Genomic DNA, 18,198 nt, shown 5'->3' with positions numbered 1-18,198 from the left:
CCTTTTCATGTGTATTAAAATGAATTATTTCTAAAATGGTGCTAAAACAGTCATCTAGGCAGAGATCATTATTGTCCTTAAACCTGTGTGGACTCACATACCTGAATGACTGTACGTTTCTCTGCAGCAAAGCAGATGTTGCCTGAGCTCACCAGCCTCCTCGCTAACCCCCAGGATTTGGGAAACTCTGACGAGACTATAGCGTCAACTTGCAGCACAGTCCGGACTCTGATGGCGGCTGACCCTGAAATCACCAAGAAGGTCATCAGTAATGAACTGGTGTCATCACTGGGAGACCTCAGCGAGAACGGGTGAGTCTTTATTTATTCACCTGTTTGTGCGTGGCTCAGGTGACAAACTTGATTGCACTTGTCTGCATTACTTTGAGCTGACTCTGGGCTTGTGTTGCCTTAGAGGGTTGGGTTTTTTTGGTTTTGTGGTTTGTATTCATGCCGATAACTTTGAGATTAAGATCTTTCTGGGGTGTCTTTCTCTCAATGGCAGTGAATAGAATTTTGTTTTACGCTGCTAACCACAAAATATAAACAGGAACTGAAACAAACTTCTGGTCAGTCTGGATATTGGCAGGTTCTATGCATTATCCAGAGCAAAAGGAACATTTTATCAAAAAACAAATCTTACATCTGTATTTTTCTATGTCCAGTCCTGTGAACACTACAAACAAAATCACACCCATGTCTCCACTTTGTTGATGTGACAACAGAAATCTCAAAAACAGAAGCAAACTATCTCAGCCACTGAGGGTAATGAGAAAACCGCCAGAAAACAGGAACTGCCTCTTTTATCTTCTGCCAGACGAGGCAGGCAAAAACATTGTTGTTGAGATTCTTTTGGACTAGTGGAAAGAAACATCCAAAATACACTTTGTTCAGATTTCGGTTCTGGAGAACATTTTATCCCTAAAAATCTGCCAACATTAGGCTGTGAATAGGAGGGAGATGCCTACCAGCACCACCATGTAATCCTGAAATTGCTTTATATTTGTCTGAAATTGTAGCTCACAGTAAAATAAATAAATGTACAAAAAAGTGATCAAACATAAGAAATCTAGATCACAAAAAACTTGTGCAAGGGAGGATAAAATGATGCAGGACAACAATCTGCAGAGAACAAGCAAGTGAGACAGGAGGGAAATATAAATATTTATAATATAATTGTTTTACTATAACGAATCAACTGAGGGTGGTGATTTTTACCCTATTCCCCTGTAGTGCCTGAAATACCTGTCATGAAGGTGATCTTGTTTGCCATATTTTCTTGGTGCATGCTCCTGCTTGTGTTTGCTCTTCCCTAATAACCTCTGCTCTTCTTTCTCAGGTCTTTCCCCAAAGGCAGCAAAGCAGCCTCCATGCTGCTCTACAGCTTATGGAACGAGAAGAATTTGCAGGGTCCCCTGAAAAAGGTAAATTAGGCTGTGCAGACGCAACATGAGTTTATTGTGTTTTGTGTATCAGGTCAAAGCTCAGCACATGCCTGCACTGCCCTGCAGGAGCTGTGGGAGGGCCGGGCTGACATTGGTTTATTATGACTCCTCTGGCTTCACAGTCACTTTCCCTTCCCTCCTGCCACACCCAGCAGTTCAGTGAATACAGAAACAGTCATGCTGGAATCCTGGCAGACTGGTTTTCAGTGCTCACGGTTGATTAGGAGAGAAGTAGATTAATATTTGTAAAAAAAAAACAGGCAAAATCAAGAGGTCAAGACAGTAAGAGCCAGTGGTGGACAGGGCAAGTATACATGAAAGATAAGTGCTGATACATGCCATGACTTAAGAAAAACAAGTGACGCAAATAAAAATAGAGCTGGCAAGAAAAAACTCTGGTGTTCACGCTGCCACGATCCGCCTGAGGCTCCTCTAAGTTGCTGACACAGTATATATCCTCTCGCACTTAGAACAAGGGTGTGTCATACGTGTGTGCATCTGCTTGAATCCATGTGATACCCTCAACTGATTTCTTTTTTCAACGTTTTCCTCCACAGCTGGGCTTCAACAAATCGCTTTTTATCAACGAAAACACCACAGCAGTGCACAGGTCGATGCAAGTCATCGAGTGAGTGTGGCGGACGAGTGGAGAGGCGCCACCGAGCCTGAGAGGTACAATCTGTTTCTGAAGGCTTCAATCTGCATGTACTCAAGTTTAAAAGGCCCAGTGGGGCCAAAGTGAGCAGAATTTGTATCATGAGGAATGTGACTGTTTCTCTCTCTGCCTGTGCTTGTGTGTGTGTGTGTGTGTGTGTGTGTGTGTGTGTGTGTGTGTGCGTGCGTGCGTGTGCGTGTGCGTGTGTGTGCTTGCAGATGGAAACCAGCAAGTTTAGGCACTGCTGAGGCCACGCCCATGTAACGAGGGGGAATAAATTATTCTTCACTTCATGACCGTTTTGAAAGATCCTATCAATTAGAGGCAATCATTTGTTGTTCATACTTAAGAGAAACAAGAGCTTTAATTTCTTATATAATCCTGCAGTGTTGTATGTATTTAATTTGAGGATGTTTCTGTCTGTGTTGTGTGTGTAGGCAGGTGAGTGTGTTTTAGGTTGGTAAAGGTGCGTGTCCACAGGGGCTTTTTTTTTTTTTTTTTTTTTGAAACATGAGGGCTTGAGACGCTTCTTAGCACTTGGACACTTTTCCAAAGCAGGCTGACGCTCTGTCCACATTACCTGCCTGAGCAGTGTGTGTGTGTGTGTGTGTGTGTGTGTGTGTGTGTGTGTGTGTGTGTGTGTGTGTGTGTGTCGACACAGACTGTTATCATTTTCCATGGAGTTTGCCTTTGCTAATGAACCATAAACATGATGACTGTCCTTAACCCTTGTAGAGAGAGGGAGTAAGAAAAAAATAAGAGCTCACCAGATGAATGCTGCCCTTCACCTGTTGTGTATATTCTCTCCAAGTTTGTGACATTTACTACAGATATAAACATTGATACTGTGGTTGAGCGCTATTATGATGCCTATGCACAGATCATTTCCATGTCTATTTTTGCAGAGAACTGTGCACGTGTTAGGCAAGATTCCAAATTGATGTATGTTCTAGCACGGCTGGAAATAAAGCAAGAGGGTCCATGTGCACTCGTGCTGCATTTGTGCTGCTTATGTGCCGTGAGCAATATGGACGTGCTCGCAAACGCTCCCTGGCAGCACCTGATTGGACAAATGCCACCTGTGCGCTCTCTGCGCAGGGGTTTCAAATGCTGGCTTGTTTTGGAAATGTTCTCTTATGTTCACTAATTCACTTTTCAGACAGCGAAAAAAAAAAAAGGTTTGCAGTTGCTAAATCTGTCTTGATTTTAACCCAACAACAGTTCCAATCTCTTTAATATGCAACATGAATAATTGTAGCCCTTGTGGACACGTACCATCAGTGTGTGTGTGTGTGTGTGTGTGTGTGTGTGTGTGTGTGTGTGTGTGTGTGTGTGTGTGTGTGTGTGTGTGTGTGTGTGTGTATGTGTGCTGAAGCTCAGTAGTTTATTTTCGTACGGCTGATACACCAGATGGTGCATAGACAATGACACCTGCAGTAAAAAGTAACTTGCAGTAAAAGATAAAATATTTATATCTTTGATAATTTGGCAGCATTTTAAAAAATGACAAAAACATTTGAAAAGCTAAAAGAGAGAAAAAAAGTCTAAAGATTGTGCTCCATTATTATAAAGCATTTTACTTTTTTAAAATGTTTTGCTTGCTTTTTAGAAGTTGTCAGATTGTGTTTAATGTGGTCAGAGTATATAAAGGATTTTTATTAAGGACTGAGCAAACTCAGCTTAAATAACATTCACACAAAAGCAAAGAATTGCTACATTTCTAATGTTTAATGCAGTTTGGTGGATTTTTATGTCATGTTACTTTTGCTTTGTTGTCTGTTTGATTATGTGATTCAGAGTTTTGTTTTTTAAGAAAATAACAACACGCAATTTATAACAAAAAACAAAAACATCTTTTAATAAGAGTGCCATAATAGTTAAAGGAACAGTTTAAAATATGGGGAACTGCTCGACACCGTGCTCACGTCCGTACACTGAACGGGAAACTACAACCAGCAGCTGATTAACTTAGCAGAGCACAAGGACTTGAGACAGGCAAAAACAGACTCCAGTAAACTGCACCTTTAAGCTCAATAATTAACACAGCGTACAGAAACAGATTTATGTGACACAAAGTACACAAAGAAAACATTTGGTGGAGATTTGGCACCTTTTCCCCAATGTTTTGAACTATTGAGTGCAAGGGTTGGATTTTTTTTTTTTTTGCCTGAATTGTTTTTTTGTGTGTGTTTTTTTTTCATGTTTGTTTGCTGGGATAAGCTGATCAATCTGAGAAGGATTGGAATAAAGTAGTTATATATTATATAGGTACATATTCACATTAGTCATCTATAAGTGTAAAGTGATAGTCAGTCATCCTCCAGAAAAACCTTAGAAATCCAATTTGAAATGGATCAACAGTTGACCCAGTCGGTGTTAGCTGATTTCGGCACACTGAAAGTCTCTTTTTAAGTCTCCTTTGATTTAGTTGGACAGAAAAGAGGGGATACTGAAGCCTGTGCCTTTTTTAAAGATAAGTCTGATGAATCATGATCTGCATGTGAAGAGAGAAGCTGCACAATAAATATGTAATATCTAAATGTTTTTAATCAGTAAACAGATATGTGTTCTACTGTCATTTTATCAGGGCCCGTCGCAGGGTATCTGCTCTCATATTCAAAACCTTTCTACCGAAAACAGTGCTTTTTGAAACAGCTTTTTTTTTTTTTTTTGTGAAGATCCATCATTACAAATCACTAACGCATTCTTGGGAAAGCGATGAGAGGGTTGGCAGTTGGCATCTGTGGGAATTCCCCGTGGCTCCAACGATGCACTTGCAGTGGACAGCTTTTATAGACTCTGTAGTCGCACTGAGGTTCTTCTGCCTCTGGGAGGATTGATGTCAGTATTGCTTTGAATGTATTTTTGCAGAAATCTGTGTGTGGCTTATAATTACGAGCTTTCACTGTCACTGAGTCTGTATGGAGAATAAATAACAGATATGAAGACAACATTGGAAGTGGTGGTCTTTCCTTACTCAACTAAAGGTACACATGTACATATGTACAGTGTTGAGGTACTTCATTGTACTTTCACTCCACTGCATTTAGGAGGAGAATATTGTTCTTTTAACTCCACTTTTAGTTTTTTACTATCTTTAGTTACTTTTCAGAGCCAAAGTAGCACGTTTTTAAATGTATTATGATCAGTCAGATGAGAAAACACTGATTCTGATCATCTGTAAAATGCAGATATAAGATCTGAAAATCAATCGACCCCCTCGTATACAGAATACACATACGTGTAAATATTTGTTACTTTTACTTTGATTTGCACATTTGATACTTAAGTACAGTCAATGCACGTTCAGACTTTTACTCATGCACTATTCATGCAAGTGTTTACTAGAGTGATATCTGAACTCAAGATTTACTATTTTACTCAAGTACGACTGTTGATGCGCGCTTTACACAACACTGCATATTTGATGGTTTCACAATATGAGGCCATGCTGGAAGCTGCTGGGGTCTCTGTTTATCATTTCTTGTAGATATCTTGAACCAATTAAGCTCCATGGTGTCATTCCAGCCGAGTTTTTGTGGTCTGTGTGCATGCAAGCCATTTTCCTAACTTGGAAAACGACTCTGAAAACAAGAAAATGAGGAATCCACTCGGCTCCATTTTGCGGCTGTGAAGTCGGACAGAACGAGGTTAGTTTAGTCCCGAAGGCAGAGTTTGAATGTGTTCTTTGCACACTGCACAGTTTACATTGCAAATGATTTACTTCGTTCTGTATGATTTAGATTTGAATATGTTTTTTTTTCCCTTCCTTTTTGCCAAAGCTGGCTGACTTAGTGGACCAGCAAGACTGTTCTTCGTTGTGTCAGACGTCATCACAATACTTTGGAGGATGAGGTGAACAACTGTGATGACTGACACTCTTATCTTTCCATCACTCCTGTCTGCTCGTGTCTTTGTTTCATTAAACGTTTGGCCCGTGGTGCTGTCCTGACAGCTGATGTGAAAAAAAGAGTTCACTATTCTCTCTCTCTCTGTGGTATGTTTACTAATTTTAAACTGTATTTCAGGCGATTAAAAAAATCCCTGGTGCGGATTTTCAAGAAGATAGCTGATATTTTTGCATTCTTTCCTGGGTATAACTCAAGTTGAACCAGAGATGTTCTCTTAGATCACTTTTTATTATACAGACATTTGCAGCTTCACTGACAGCCGAGAGGACAGAGTTGGGAAGTGAGGAAGTAAAAAATACCTTGTTACTCTACTTAAGTAGATTTTTCAGGTATCTGTGCTTTTTCTGACAATTTTTTGCTTTTACTCCCTTCATTTTGAGACAAACATCTGTACTTTCAACTCTCTTTAATTAACAATTTACTTAAATGACACGGCCTCGCCCCTGTTTGTGTGTGTTTGTGTCTGTGTGTGTGTGTGTGTGTGTGTGTGTGTGTGTTAAATTGATATGACTCACTACACCATATTACCACTGGATGGAATGCAAGTGTCATAACAAATAATGGATTAAATCCCTCCAAAACGTTAGGTCCATAACAATGACTTCATTTATTATCCATCTGTGAGTCTGATCAAAAGACAACGAGAGCGTTGTCATAGAAATCCACTTTGAAGGAAAGTTGAAAGCAGTTGGAGGAGGAACCTTTCTTTTTTTTTCCAGAGAGAGCATTTTCCCACATTGATTACAGCTAAATGATTCATTCTCTTTCAGCTCTTGTGTGTGTGTGTGTGTGTGTGTGTGTGTATACGTGGGTGTGTGCATGTTGGGTGGAAGTCTGGGCGTTGGCCCAAGGATCATCATGTCAGTCCCAGTCATGTCAGAGCTCGTCTCGAAGAGGGAAGGTGTCTCTTCCTGTCTTTGGCCTCAGGCGTTCTGCAGTTCATGTCTTGGATGTGCTGCAGGGTAGTCTGGTCTTCCTGTGGGTGTAAACAAACACGAATGCGCCCACGCTCAGAGGGGTTAAAGGGAACAAGGCCTTTGGTTCAACTAAGGTGGTTTTATTTACACCGTTAAACACAGAGGAAAAACCAGAGTGCGATGGAGCTGGAAATATAATACTGCACTGTCGGTGAAGGTATTAGAGAATCAGGTGGGGCCGGGGTGTGGCAGGAAGAAAACGGGGCTTGGTTTAAGGCGGTATCCACAGAGAGAGGCTGACAGCTCACTTGGCGAGTCGGTGTCTATTTCCTCAGGCCTCTCTTCGTCCTCTTAGATCTGTCGAAAACAAGACGGAGACCATTATGAGGCAGGTGAATCCTCTGGCCTTCATTCCAAAAAGGACTCTGAGACATACTCAAACACATTGGCTTCCAGTGTGTCTATGACAAGTGGGGCAGCTGTCACACACATAGAGACATAGCCTGCAGCAAGCTCTTCCAGTAAAGGGGGAGATCATGAACTCATGTAGGCAAAATAATAGACAGGGGGTGATGGGGAGGAGAGGAGCTTTTATGACTCAAAGTGGTTAGCCACAAGCATAGAGGGCTGCTACATATCCAGGTGACGATGGATGAATATGCACCCGATTGTCTTCTCTAACCCAACCGTTTCAATGGATTACAGTCCTTGTGACTAAGGCAGTGATATTAATCTAGTTATCAAAAGTCTGTAATCTTTGCTCTTTCTCATCTGTGTTCCTACAACGTAAATGACCAGACATTTGTTGCATGTAAATGTCTTTAAAACTTGAACTAATATGACTGTGCATGAACATGCGCGTGTGGAGAATTCGGCAACCTGGTTTCAGGCCCAAGACACTTCAGTCACCAGAATAACATGTCGACGTGCTCCTGCAAACCACAGATATACCTGTCATGTATATGAGCCGACGTTAATGTCAGCAGGCGGGCATGATAGAGGTTGTGGTGCTGGGCCTGGTGCTGCCGAGCAGGAGATCAATGTTCAAGAGAGCAATTTAAGATTTGTTAAGTGCATATCCACTGACATTCAAAACGTGATCTCGAACAAACACAGACCGAGTAGTTTATGTTCCTGAAACCTAACCGGGGGATAAGCTCAGCGCTGTCACAGGTTAAAATTGAAAGCAAAAAAAAGTAAACCTATTGAAGCGTTAGGTTGCAAGATAAAGAAATGCAAAGTTTCAACATGTCCCCAATTTTTTTTTTTTTTGCAGAAATGTACATTGCCTATGATATGTACTTAGAGAGTGTCTTGCCTGAGAGCAAACTTCACAAACAACTTTATGTTACTCATCGTAGGGAGTTAAGTTACGCGTTAGGCCAACATTCCTCGAGAGAGCGAAGCGAGCTAAGAGCTTTGTTATTTTTTCCTGAAGCCATTTCACTCAGTGCACTTAACAATGCCTGAGGTTCACAAGCTCATTAGGCGGACAGAGTCGTTCAGTTTGCGACGATACACAAACATCTCTCGCTATAGGCTAACTGGCTAAAGGAGACGCAGCTAGTATTGACAACACCCTGTGCTGGGAGCTAGCTCGCCTCCGGCTGGACAGTTGAATTGCTAGCAGGTTAAGCACGGTCTTATGTAGACACGCTCATCAGCCGTGTCATGGACATTGAAGGAGAGGTTCTTCAGCTTGGTCAGGCCAGGGCACAATTCCTGTGTGCTTGTGTTGTAACTACTGTAGCGTACTGCCTGAAAGTAACAGTTGATAATGTCTCCTGTGGCACCAAAGATCACGTTTTAAGAAAAACAGGAACGAAAGACGCTATCGAGTTACGTGACTGGAAGTGTAGGATCAGTGTTTGCGGGGGCTTGACTCATGCTGGAGACCAGAAGTCAGGATATCTGAACTGTTGTCGCAGCTCATTTTAATCATCTGACTGTGTGGAACTGTGTGGCATTAGAGGGAGAAAGACAGAGATCCGGAGTCGGTTTCTCACGTTTTCTGATGGTCGCTGACACGGTTCCTCAGCACATTAATCTGAAACAAAGAAAAGATCCGAAGGTCACTTCGATTGGGCCTCTTAGCTCCTGTGGTCAAACTTCAACGTACTGTACAGTGAAGAGCACTCACATCATATTTCTGTCTGGCAAACTGATATTGAAATTCAAACTTCTCTGCCTCCAGCTGGTACATCCACTCCCACAGCTCTTTAGCCTTCTCCCTGTGAGAAATGGGACAGTGTTGTTTTATTTTCATTGCCTCATGTGTCACGTGAAAGCGTGTGCCTACACTTTATATTTCCACCTTACTTGAGTTTGTCCTGGCTCAAGTTCTCGATGTCCAGAGATTTGCGTCTTTCGCTCAGGATCTTCTTCTTCTTCTCCCTCTCGGTCTGCCGCTTGCCGCTGCGTTTTTCTGTCTAAAGTTGAAATGAGACATTGCTTCGCTTGACATCCATCTTATTGTAACTACTGAGGAAACAAACCCCACCGTGAGCCCTCCACCTGCTCACCAACTTCTGCATGTAGCCTCCGAAGTGGAGGCTGGTGAGGGTTTTCTTCTTCTTGGCGTCATCCTCTGCTCTCCTCTTGGCCTCCTCCTCCTCCTTACGAGTCCTCTCATCCTGCGAGGAAGAGAAAGGACGAGGAGTGAAATGGAGGGAGGGTGGCTCATCCAGCAGACGTACAGCAGCAGCCCGAGCATGATCGTACCTCCAGACGCTTCTGCCGCTCCTTCTCTCTCTCGCTGCGGATCCTGTGCTGCTCTGCTCGCTCGGCGCGCCGCTTCTCCTGCACGGCAGATCATCACACCTCAGCAAATCTTAAAGGGCAGATCTTTAACATGGTGTTCGACAAATAAGTTGACTTTTGACTGGCCGTGTTGCGGGGCTCTCACAATCCTCTCCTTGAGGTTAATGATCTCTTCTTCTTCCTTCTTTCTGCTCTCAAAGTGGACCTCGATCAGAGTCTGGAGCTCCATCAGGTCCTTCTCCATCCTTTTACGATGTATATCCTACAGAAACAGGAGTTCAGAGCCTCTTGCGTGTGTACGTTTTGTAATTGGTTTCAAATTAAAGACTGTAAAATGACTACACTGAGCAAAAACACAAGGGGTTTTGGTGTAAGTTTGGTAAAAGAAGCAAAAAAACAGAAAATAATTAACAGGGACTCTAGAAAATGCTGAGCTTTGGCATTAACATTCCAACATCACATTTAATGATGAGGTAGAAATGCAAAGCACAGTAGATAAACTCTGTTTTTTGATTCCGAGTCTGTTACCTACATCAAAATCCACCTTCTCTCCATCTGGGATCTTGGGAGGGATGAGGTTTGGCATGATGAATGGCCTGGAGATTAAAAGGAAAGAAAGAAAGAAATGCGGGGTCAAATTACACCAGAAGACTATCATCAATTACTGTCACTGTATGTCAACTGCTGATTAAACGCAGGATCAACAAGCCAAACAAGTGTCCCCTGAATCTATCGATGCATGTCTGCGCCTGTGCTTCTCACATTCGCTTTGAAGGAGCTTCTCTGTGAATTATTTCTGCACTCCTCCTTTATAACATTTATATATTCATTCAATTAATTCCACAATTTTACATTATGGACTTTATGCAAAACTGATTATATACAAACAGACATTAACTGAAGTCTACAAACCAGAACATCTTGACATCCAGGTCCCACTTTTTATTTAAGGTTCAGTCATTGTAAAAAAAAAAAAAAAAAAAAGGCATTGAAATATCAAAAAAATATAAATACAAGGAAAAAGTCATCTTTTATGTATTTCATCACATGTGTTATTCCTTGTCTTTCTTGTACTTGTACTACTCTATGCTTCCCATAATGCTCTGGGGCGTGTAACCAGAGAGCATGCTTTGTACACAGATTGCACCAATCTGATGTTCTGTTTTAAAATATCTTAATACCCTCGAGCAGGAGCTTGCCTGATTCTGTCCTAAGATAAGTCAATTAACACCACACATCTTGTTTGTTTAATCAGCGCAAACAACACTAAAACCAAAACGTATGATCCCGACTATTTCTTTGCCAAGCGCGGTACCTTTGTTAAGATTAAACAAATAAGATATAAAGTATTAATTAATGAGCTTTAGAGGTGCGAATGATTTATTGATCTTTACATGGAGCAAAGCTAGCTGTTCCCCTGTGCTAAGCTAAGCTAAGCTAAGCTAAGATAAGCTAAGCAGCTGTCGGCGGTATGGTTGTAAAAATATGAGCGTGATATCAGTTTTTTTTTTTCCTCCCAAATCTCAGTGTGTACAGGAACACACATACAGGAAGAATTAGCTCTGCAACAAATATTTGTTGTATTACTCACTTGAATTTGGGCTTGGCCTCCTCCTCTGTTGATATCAAAAGAGAAGAAAGCAAGAAGAAAGAAGTTAGTCCAGACCACCTACTAACAACAGCAAAACATTTCATAAGAAACACCAGCGAGTTGTGACAACGGAGCCCATTGTGCGCTCGTAAAAATGACTAAGACGTTAAGGAGATTAAGCCAAAATTCGCTCGGCGAGTTCTTGTTAGCTTTTTGGCATCACAAACTGGCAGGGTTCGTGCACGGCCTCCGACAGGAAGGCTCTGCAGAGGGTGAGGTAAAAACACCCAGAGCATCATGAGTGTCCATTAGCAGGGCATCTTTAGTGAGGTGAGGAGGCCGCACAGATCCAAGCTACAGTCTGTTCACCCTGCTGCCAAAAGATCCAGAATTATCTGCACCACCACACCACCAGACTACAGAGCGGCTTTTTTTCCTCAGGCTGTAATGCTCCCTCAACTCATCTTCCAAACTCTGATATACATATTATCTGTTATCTGTTGTGTCCGTAGCCTTCGGGGACCTTGAACCTTGTATGAGATCACACCAGCAGTTTATTTCTTAAGCAGAAATTTAATCGGAAACCTTTTTTTCCGGGTGTGACTCGGGTCATGGCAGAGAACGTCCAAGAAAAACAGATAGACAATGTGTGAGGCCATGATGCACTTTAGATAAACATGATTACCTTCTCCCTCCTCCGCCTCCCCTTCTCCATCTGAAACGAAACATAAAGAGAGGTTTGTGTGCGTGTTTGTGCGACTGTGTGAAATAGGTGCACATTAGGTAACAGTAAATAGTTTTTCACGGAGCGCTGACAGGCAAAATGAGGCATTAGGGAGCATGACGAGACCGAAAAAAAATACCGTCCTGAGGGCGACAGGCAGGTACAGCTCGCTTATCTGTGCTGTTGTCATGTCAAACATGTTGCATACGTCACATTTCACAAATAGCACCGCGGAGAGGCTGTCCTGATAATGAGAGGTCTCTCGTCCCGAGAGGGTTCGGAATTCGTGACCTCTGAATGACATTCAGGCAAAATTTTTAAACCGAGCCCATAAAATAATAAAAGCTATAATAGGAGGAAGTTATTCCCTTTTTTTACAAGCCTCGACTACAGCCATGTTAGCAGCTGTGTGAGACTTATAAGCAGCAGCGTTTTGAGGCTCACATTGACTACCATCAAATGCAAATGTAAAAAGGTTAACACATTTGCAGTTATCATGGCTAAGTGTCTTAGCATGCTAACATTTTCTAATTAATGCTCAGTGACGACGATTTGAACAGTGGGAACTGGCTTCAAACTGGCTGTTTTCTGGTCTAAATGACTTCTTTTCGCCTAACGTCAACAGGTCACATAAGTATGCATAAACGTTGTGAGCACCCAACAAGAAGCTCCCCGGTCACCAAAATGAATGAAACATGATGAAACAATCACATCCACAATGTCAGCACCAGGTCAGTCTTAACAACACCACCAGGTTTACATCTGCGTGTCAGTCTGCTATATTCCATTACGTTAGCTTACATGTCTTGGTGCAAACAATCAAAGATCAAAACTAAACACGGAGAAGCAGCGTTCATCTACCTCTCACCTCTGTTAAATCCAGGCCGGAGAGCTTCTTTTTGTGTGCCACCGCCCTTTTATTGAAGCAGTTGCACAGCTTAGGCCAACATCTTCACCTGCAGTGTACCTTTTATTGTCTTGTCCCTTAAAATTGAAATGTCTTGTTGTGTCATTTTTATGCCCTTGTAAAGCACTTTGAGTTCCCCGTCTGAACTGTGCTGTACAGATGAACAGTGGATGGGACTGGGACTTGAGCCGGCTGAAGGAAAATGACTGTGAGCCATCAAGAATTAAAATAAAAAGGGAGTGTTGCAGCTCAGACAGTGTGGTGGCTGTTCACTAAACGAGCACATTTTGTTGCAGTGTTTTACTTCATCTACAGCGTGCAGAATAACAGAGCCTGACGAAGAAATGTTTCAGTCTAACGTCAGTGAACTTTTGAACCAGTATCGATGTTTTTCCATCTTTCACAGTTTCTTTTCACTGGACAAATTGCTCCCTGCATAGCACAACATTCACTTGGTGCTAAGGGGACTGTCAGTTTTGCAGGAACTGGGTCATAAACAGAATTGGACAACTTGATTGTGTTTTATCCATGAATTCTATAAAAAAGTTGAGATATCTCAGCCTGGACTGACGATGCTCTCCGCGGCTAACGATACCACCCTGATGATCAACTGAACTGAGCAACACTTTCGCAGGTTGACAAGTCACCTGTCCAGTTTGTGTGACACATCAGGTGACAGCTCACAGGAGCCTGACGGGGTGTTTACTGAGGAAGAAGAAGAAGAAGAAGTCAAGACTGATTCTGACTAACGTGCCGTGATTGTCGTGTGATTGCCGACAATGCAGAGGAACGCCTCAATGTTTCTGACTGAGAACAACAGCTAATACCTAATTCTGACTAATAAGATAGCGCCTGAGGGTTGGGAGGGATATCTGGGATTTCTCTCGCCCGGTGACAGCGACTGGTGTGACTCAGATAAAGACGTGGACATGTGGGTCTGACCTCATCAGCCGTCTGCAGTCTGACACATACCAGGGTGAAGTGCGACTGAGACAGCAGATCAGCGTTGACGGATGGTTACGGACAGAACAAATTCATCATCTCGACTTCAACACACACCACGATACACTTGATGTTTTTCTCGGCAGCCGTTCAGTTATGACACGTATCTGGAACAATCTCCCAGAAAACTGCGGGTCGGCTCCACCCGTCACCTCTTTTAAATCCAGGCCGAAGACCTCTCTGTTCGCTGCCGCCTTTTATTGAAGCAATATTTACGACTGTGAACAATACCTTGAAGATGCACTATTGAAACTATTTAAGCTTATTTTTCAATCTTTAACTTCTTTTAACTTTTCTTTTTAAATGTCGACGGATGCTGGATCGAAAGGTCTTCTTGTGTCACTCTGAATACCCTTGTAAAGCACTTTGAGTTGCCTTGCGTCTGAATTGTGCTATAGAAATACATAATGGTGGATGGGACTTGTGGAGTGAATTGCACAAGCTGAAGGAATAAGTGTGAAACTTCAAGGATTAAAATTAAAGGGAGTGTTGCAGCAAGTGTGTGCTGGCTGTTCTGTTTTTTACTGAATCTACAGCGTGCAAGTAATAGAGCCTGACGAAGAAACCGCCTCCAAATGTTTCAGTTTGAAGTCAGCGGTGTCTGACACAGTAACAACACTGACTTGACGTCTGCTTGACGACAGTGTTTTCCCACTTTGCAGCTCCCTCACCTCCTTCTTCGTTGGCCTCCTCACCCCCGGCAGGTTTGTCTTCTTCCTGCATGGCCTCTGGCGGAGAAGGAAGTGAAAAAAAAAAAAAAACGATATTTCAGAGACAGCCTGACACTCGCAGGGTGAGACACTGATTCACCGCCCTTACTCGAAACCATCGCTCTCCCTTTTCAGTAAGCTGTCATTTTTCATAAGTTTGCGGTGAGAGGAATGAGAGGAGGGAACATCTGATAAACGGGCAGAGAATGGTCTGTTCAAACAGCCATAGTCAGATCTGAATGAGCTTTACATGTCTGGTATTTAAAGGAGACAGCGCTGCAGAGCTGGTGAAGCGGAGCGTGTCTTTGGGCGTGTGTTGGTCAGATGCAACGACAGCCACACCCTCTCAAATCTGACTCTGCATCTGAACTTAAATCTTGAGACACGGCATGCACTGAAACACAGAACTGTACCCGCAAGTTTACGTGCAGTTCACCGAGATTTCATCAGGTGACACCTCCTGAAATATCTCCATTACTGACTCGCTGTGGACTCAAACAGTGTCTTTTTGATAGCTGACACTGCTGATCCAGAGAAGGGAAGAGTTAATAAAAAAAAGTAAATTCATACATAAACACAAAAAGGTGTTTTCATTTCTGCAAATTTCTTTTTGTATTTCTACATTTATACTTTGATTCAAAAGAAAGATTATGTATTATGTATGTGTACAGGATTATGAGATAAACAAGAAGTTCATATTTTTGTGTACAGCTGACGACTGACCCTTTTCGAACATGTAAGCGGTGTTGTTTTTACAAAAGAACAATATACATTAATATTAAATATTCTAAAATAATTTGGCCTAAACATTCTCTTTAAATATGTAGGATCCCTAATTAGTATCATTTTTTTGAGCATCGAGGGCCGACTGACAAACTCATTTAAGGGAACTTGGGGAACCATTTTGCTTCAACATGTAGTTTAGGCCCCTATGGAAAAATATGTAAATAAAATAAGTAAATATAGGAATAAATGTGTGTCTACAAAATTGAATAAGGAAATGTAGAAAAACATAACAGATACAAGTAAAAGATTATTCATGAACGTAAACACTCATGAATTAATAGCAATTGAAAAATTAAAATAAATCTCTACCATATGCGTTAGTTACTTCAGCAATTGTTTACATTTTATTTAATTATATAAAAGTAATATTTTGCTTTCCAAATTTTCAGTCATTTCCCAACATTACTTTTATGTATCTTGACACTGTTTATGTGCCCGGTGAGCTTCATCACAACATGTCTGACTGAAAGGTCGAGTTGTTTTAACTGGCATGTACACACACACACACACAATGAATGATGAAAAGCTGCCTTCAGCTCAAAGCGCAAGCAAAATACCTTCGTCTGCCTCCTCCTCCTCCTCCTGCTCCTCCACCTCTTCCACCTCCTCCTCCTCTACCCCCTGCTCCCCTGCTGAGCAAAAGCACAAGAGCTGGTTAATAAAGCCAGCCAGCCAGCAGAGCAGCCAGCAACATTCAAACAGAAGGATGGAAGGCAGAAGGAAGGAAGGACGGACGGACGGAAGGAAGGAAGGAAGGAAGGAAGGAAAGAAAGAAAGATGCATCTCATAAAGCATGATGAAGTGATGCAGTGAAACATGAATGATTCTCATGTAATCATTCATGACTGTCAGCCACAGCCGTCTTATTTTTAAAAAAACCACAGGCAGCCTGAGTGTCGGGACAAACCGGTCATCCCTCCACCTGTCGCCCTGCTAGATCACATGTGCTGTGTGGGACTGAAACACGAGCGAACATCACTCCTTAACGATGCAGAGCTCTAGATTTTATAAACGTCATTGCTAAAGCTGTAGTCTCATACCTTCAGCAGCCTCCTCTTCTGAAGCACACAGCCAGGGAAACACACAAGGGAAGAATTAAACAAATGATAATAAATGTAAAACACAATGCTAAATGCATGTAACACACACACAAACTACTATAATGTGGGACAGGAAGAGGAAATCACCATCAAGACCCAAACGAATAACTTGTGCATCCTGTGGACTTTACAAAAAAACATCTACCTACTCGACGAGGAAGTGTTCTCATGCAAAAACACACTTTGTGTTAGAGAGGGACGGGGCTCACACATTAGGAAAGAAATCATCCATCAATCTGACAGTCTCACTCCCAGGAGACACAATGCGATAATATCTTCCTTTGAGACCCGTGCAGTACTGTTATATGGAGACACTGTGCTAAGCTCGCCGGATTACCTCGTGTCAAAACAACATGCCGTCAGTTTCAGCCGAGGATCACGCCTGTCATTAAGGCAATATGGTGAGTCATGATGGGAGCGCTTACCTTCCACCTCCCTGTGAAAATCGAACGCACATGGACATCATTAGCCCGGTGGCAACGTTACAGTGGTACTCAGGTCTGTGTAATAAGCATTAACTAGCAGGTAATAAGGCCGTCGTTAATCAAACCATTAATTTACTGCCGCTGTCGTAAATACAAACCCCACGTCTGTATTTGTCAGACGTAACGCAGGTGTTGACTGCTAACACGACTCATTACCTCACCACAGTGTTATGTGTTGAGAACTTGTGTGTTGAAGTAAACACACGTGTTACGCTGTGATCCGACCCTCTCACTGAAGTCGGCCTATCACAAGACGCCGCACCATCAGCATGATTCTCAAGCTGTTATTCTGAGGTAGAAAAGTTACATACAGCTGCTTTAATATAAAAACATACCATTAAAATAAACTTTAGAAGGTGTTATGAGTTTAACATTTTTATCCACCGCTGACAAGTTTCTCATAAGTGCTTATAGATTTCTAAAATTAAACATATTCATCATGCTATTAATGTTAACCAGCATCTTATAAGGTGTTATGAGGGCCTCATTACCTATTACTTAACCCCTTTCACACAGACCTTATTGAGTTTGATTCACTTAAAATGTTTTTTTAAAAAAAAAAAAAAAAAAAAAAAAAACAGGAAATAACATGGCTCTACACAGCTTGTCCAGTGTAATCAAAGGTGCACTAAAGCTTTAAGCTCAGCAGCTACAGTGAAAAAGGGTGTAAATCACGTCTTTTCAAATGAATTTGGGATCTCTCAGCTTCCAGAGACTTAAAGTACATGAGAGAAGCTGTTTCTGAGCCTGTTTTCATTCTTTACATTGTTTTTTTTTTCTGTTTTAAAACAAGTCCACAGCTATATTAGAGTTGCTTAGAAGAGCTTTTGAATGCAGCATTAAAAAAAAAAAAAGAAAAAAAAGAAACAAGCTTTAACCTACTCCTCGTACTCTTCCACCACTTCCTCGTTGTCAGACATGTCGGGGAGCGTTCAGGGTTGTCCGGCAGTGAATCTGAGCATCAGACAGAGTCAATACAGTCACCTGATGTCACCGCTTCACAACAGCATCGTGTAGCCACAAAGTTCAAATCAGCGAAAAACTCACCTGGGGTTCAGACGGAGCGATGAAGAAACAGCACTGGTGTGGAGACTCGGTGTGCAGCAGAGGAGAGGTCTCCGCTCTCACCAGCAGGAACGTGAGGTGACACTCTGCATTGTGTGGACGAGGCTTTAGGACCCCTTGATGTCGTGTTATTAATAACTT

General features: G+C 42.1%; 2 protein-coding genes across 5 annotated transcripts in view; one reads left to right on the top strand and one right to left on the bottom strand.

Annotated features, from left to right (window-relative positions):
* The window catches only part of LOC119022409 (plakophilin-1), a 27,125-nt gene extending 13,933 nt beyond the window's left edge, over positions 1-13,192 (top strand). For 2 of the 4 annotated variants that reach the window (XM_037103218.1, XM_037103222.1), the window contains exons 12-15: positions 128-311; positions 1,339-1,423; positions 2,002-2,116; positions 2,318-5,052. In XM_037103218.1, coding sequence (XP_036959113.1) covers positions 128-311; positions 1,339-1,423; positions 2,002-2,076 — 344 coding nt within the window. In that variant the 3' untranslated portion in view covers positions 2,077-2,116; positions 2,318-5,052. Of the gene's footprint in view, positions 1-127; positions 312-1,338; positions 1,424-2,001; positions 2,117-2,317; positions 5,053-13,033 lie in introns of those variants that run through there. The other 2 variants (XM_037103221.1, XM_037103220.1) reach the window with 2 other exon arrangements.
* On the bottom strand, positions 7,047-18,198 carry tnnt2a (troponin T type 2a (cardiac)). The gene is made up of 15 exons (XM_037103236.1): positions 18,040-18,198; positions 17,875-17,946; positions 16,933-16,943; positions 16,448-16,465; positions 14,583-14,639; positions 11,964-11,993; positions 11,279-11,303; positions 10,220-10,283; positions 9,833-9,949; positions 9,649-9,726; positions 9,450-9,560; positions 9,247-9,356; positions 9,068-9,158; positions 8,934-8,974; positions 7,047-7,284 (listed from the first exon to the last, which is right to left on the bottom strand). The coding sequence occupies exons 2-15, from the start codon at positions 17,910-17,912 to the stop codon at positions 7,251-7,253; spliced, it is 825 nt and encodes a 274-aa protein (XP_036959131.1). The 5' UTR covers positions 17,913-17,946; positions 18,040-18,198; the 3' UTR covers positions 7,047-7,250.

This window comes from Acanthopagrus latus, chromosome 7, assembly GCF_904848185.1.
Source record: "Acanthopagrus latus isolate v.2019 chromosome 7, fAcaLat1.1, whole genome shotgun sequence".
NCBI lineage: Eukaryota > Metazoa > Chordata > Actinopteri > Spariformes > Sparidae > Acanthopagrus > Acanthopagrus latus.
The sequence above is the reverse complement of the archived record's forward strand: the minus strand, read 5'-3'. Positions and strand labels throughout refer to the sequence as shown.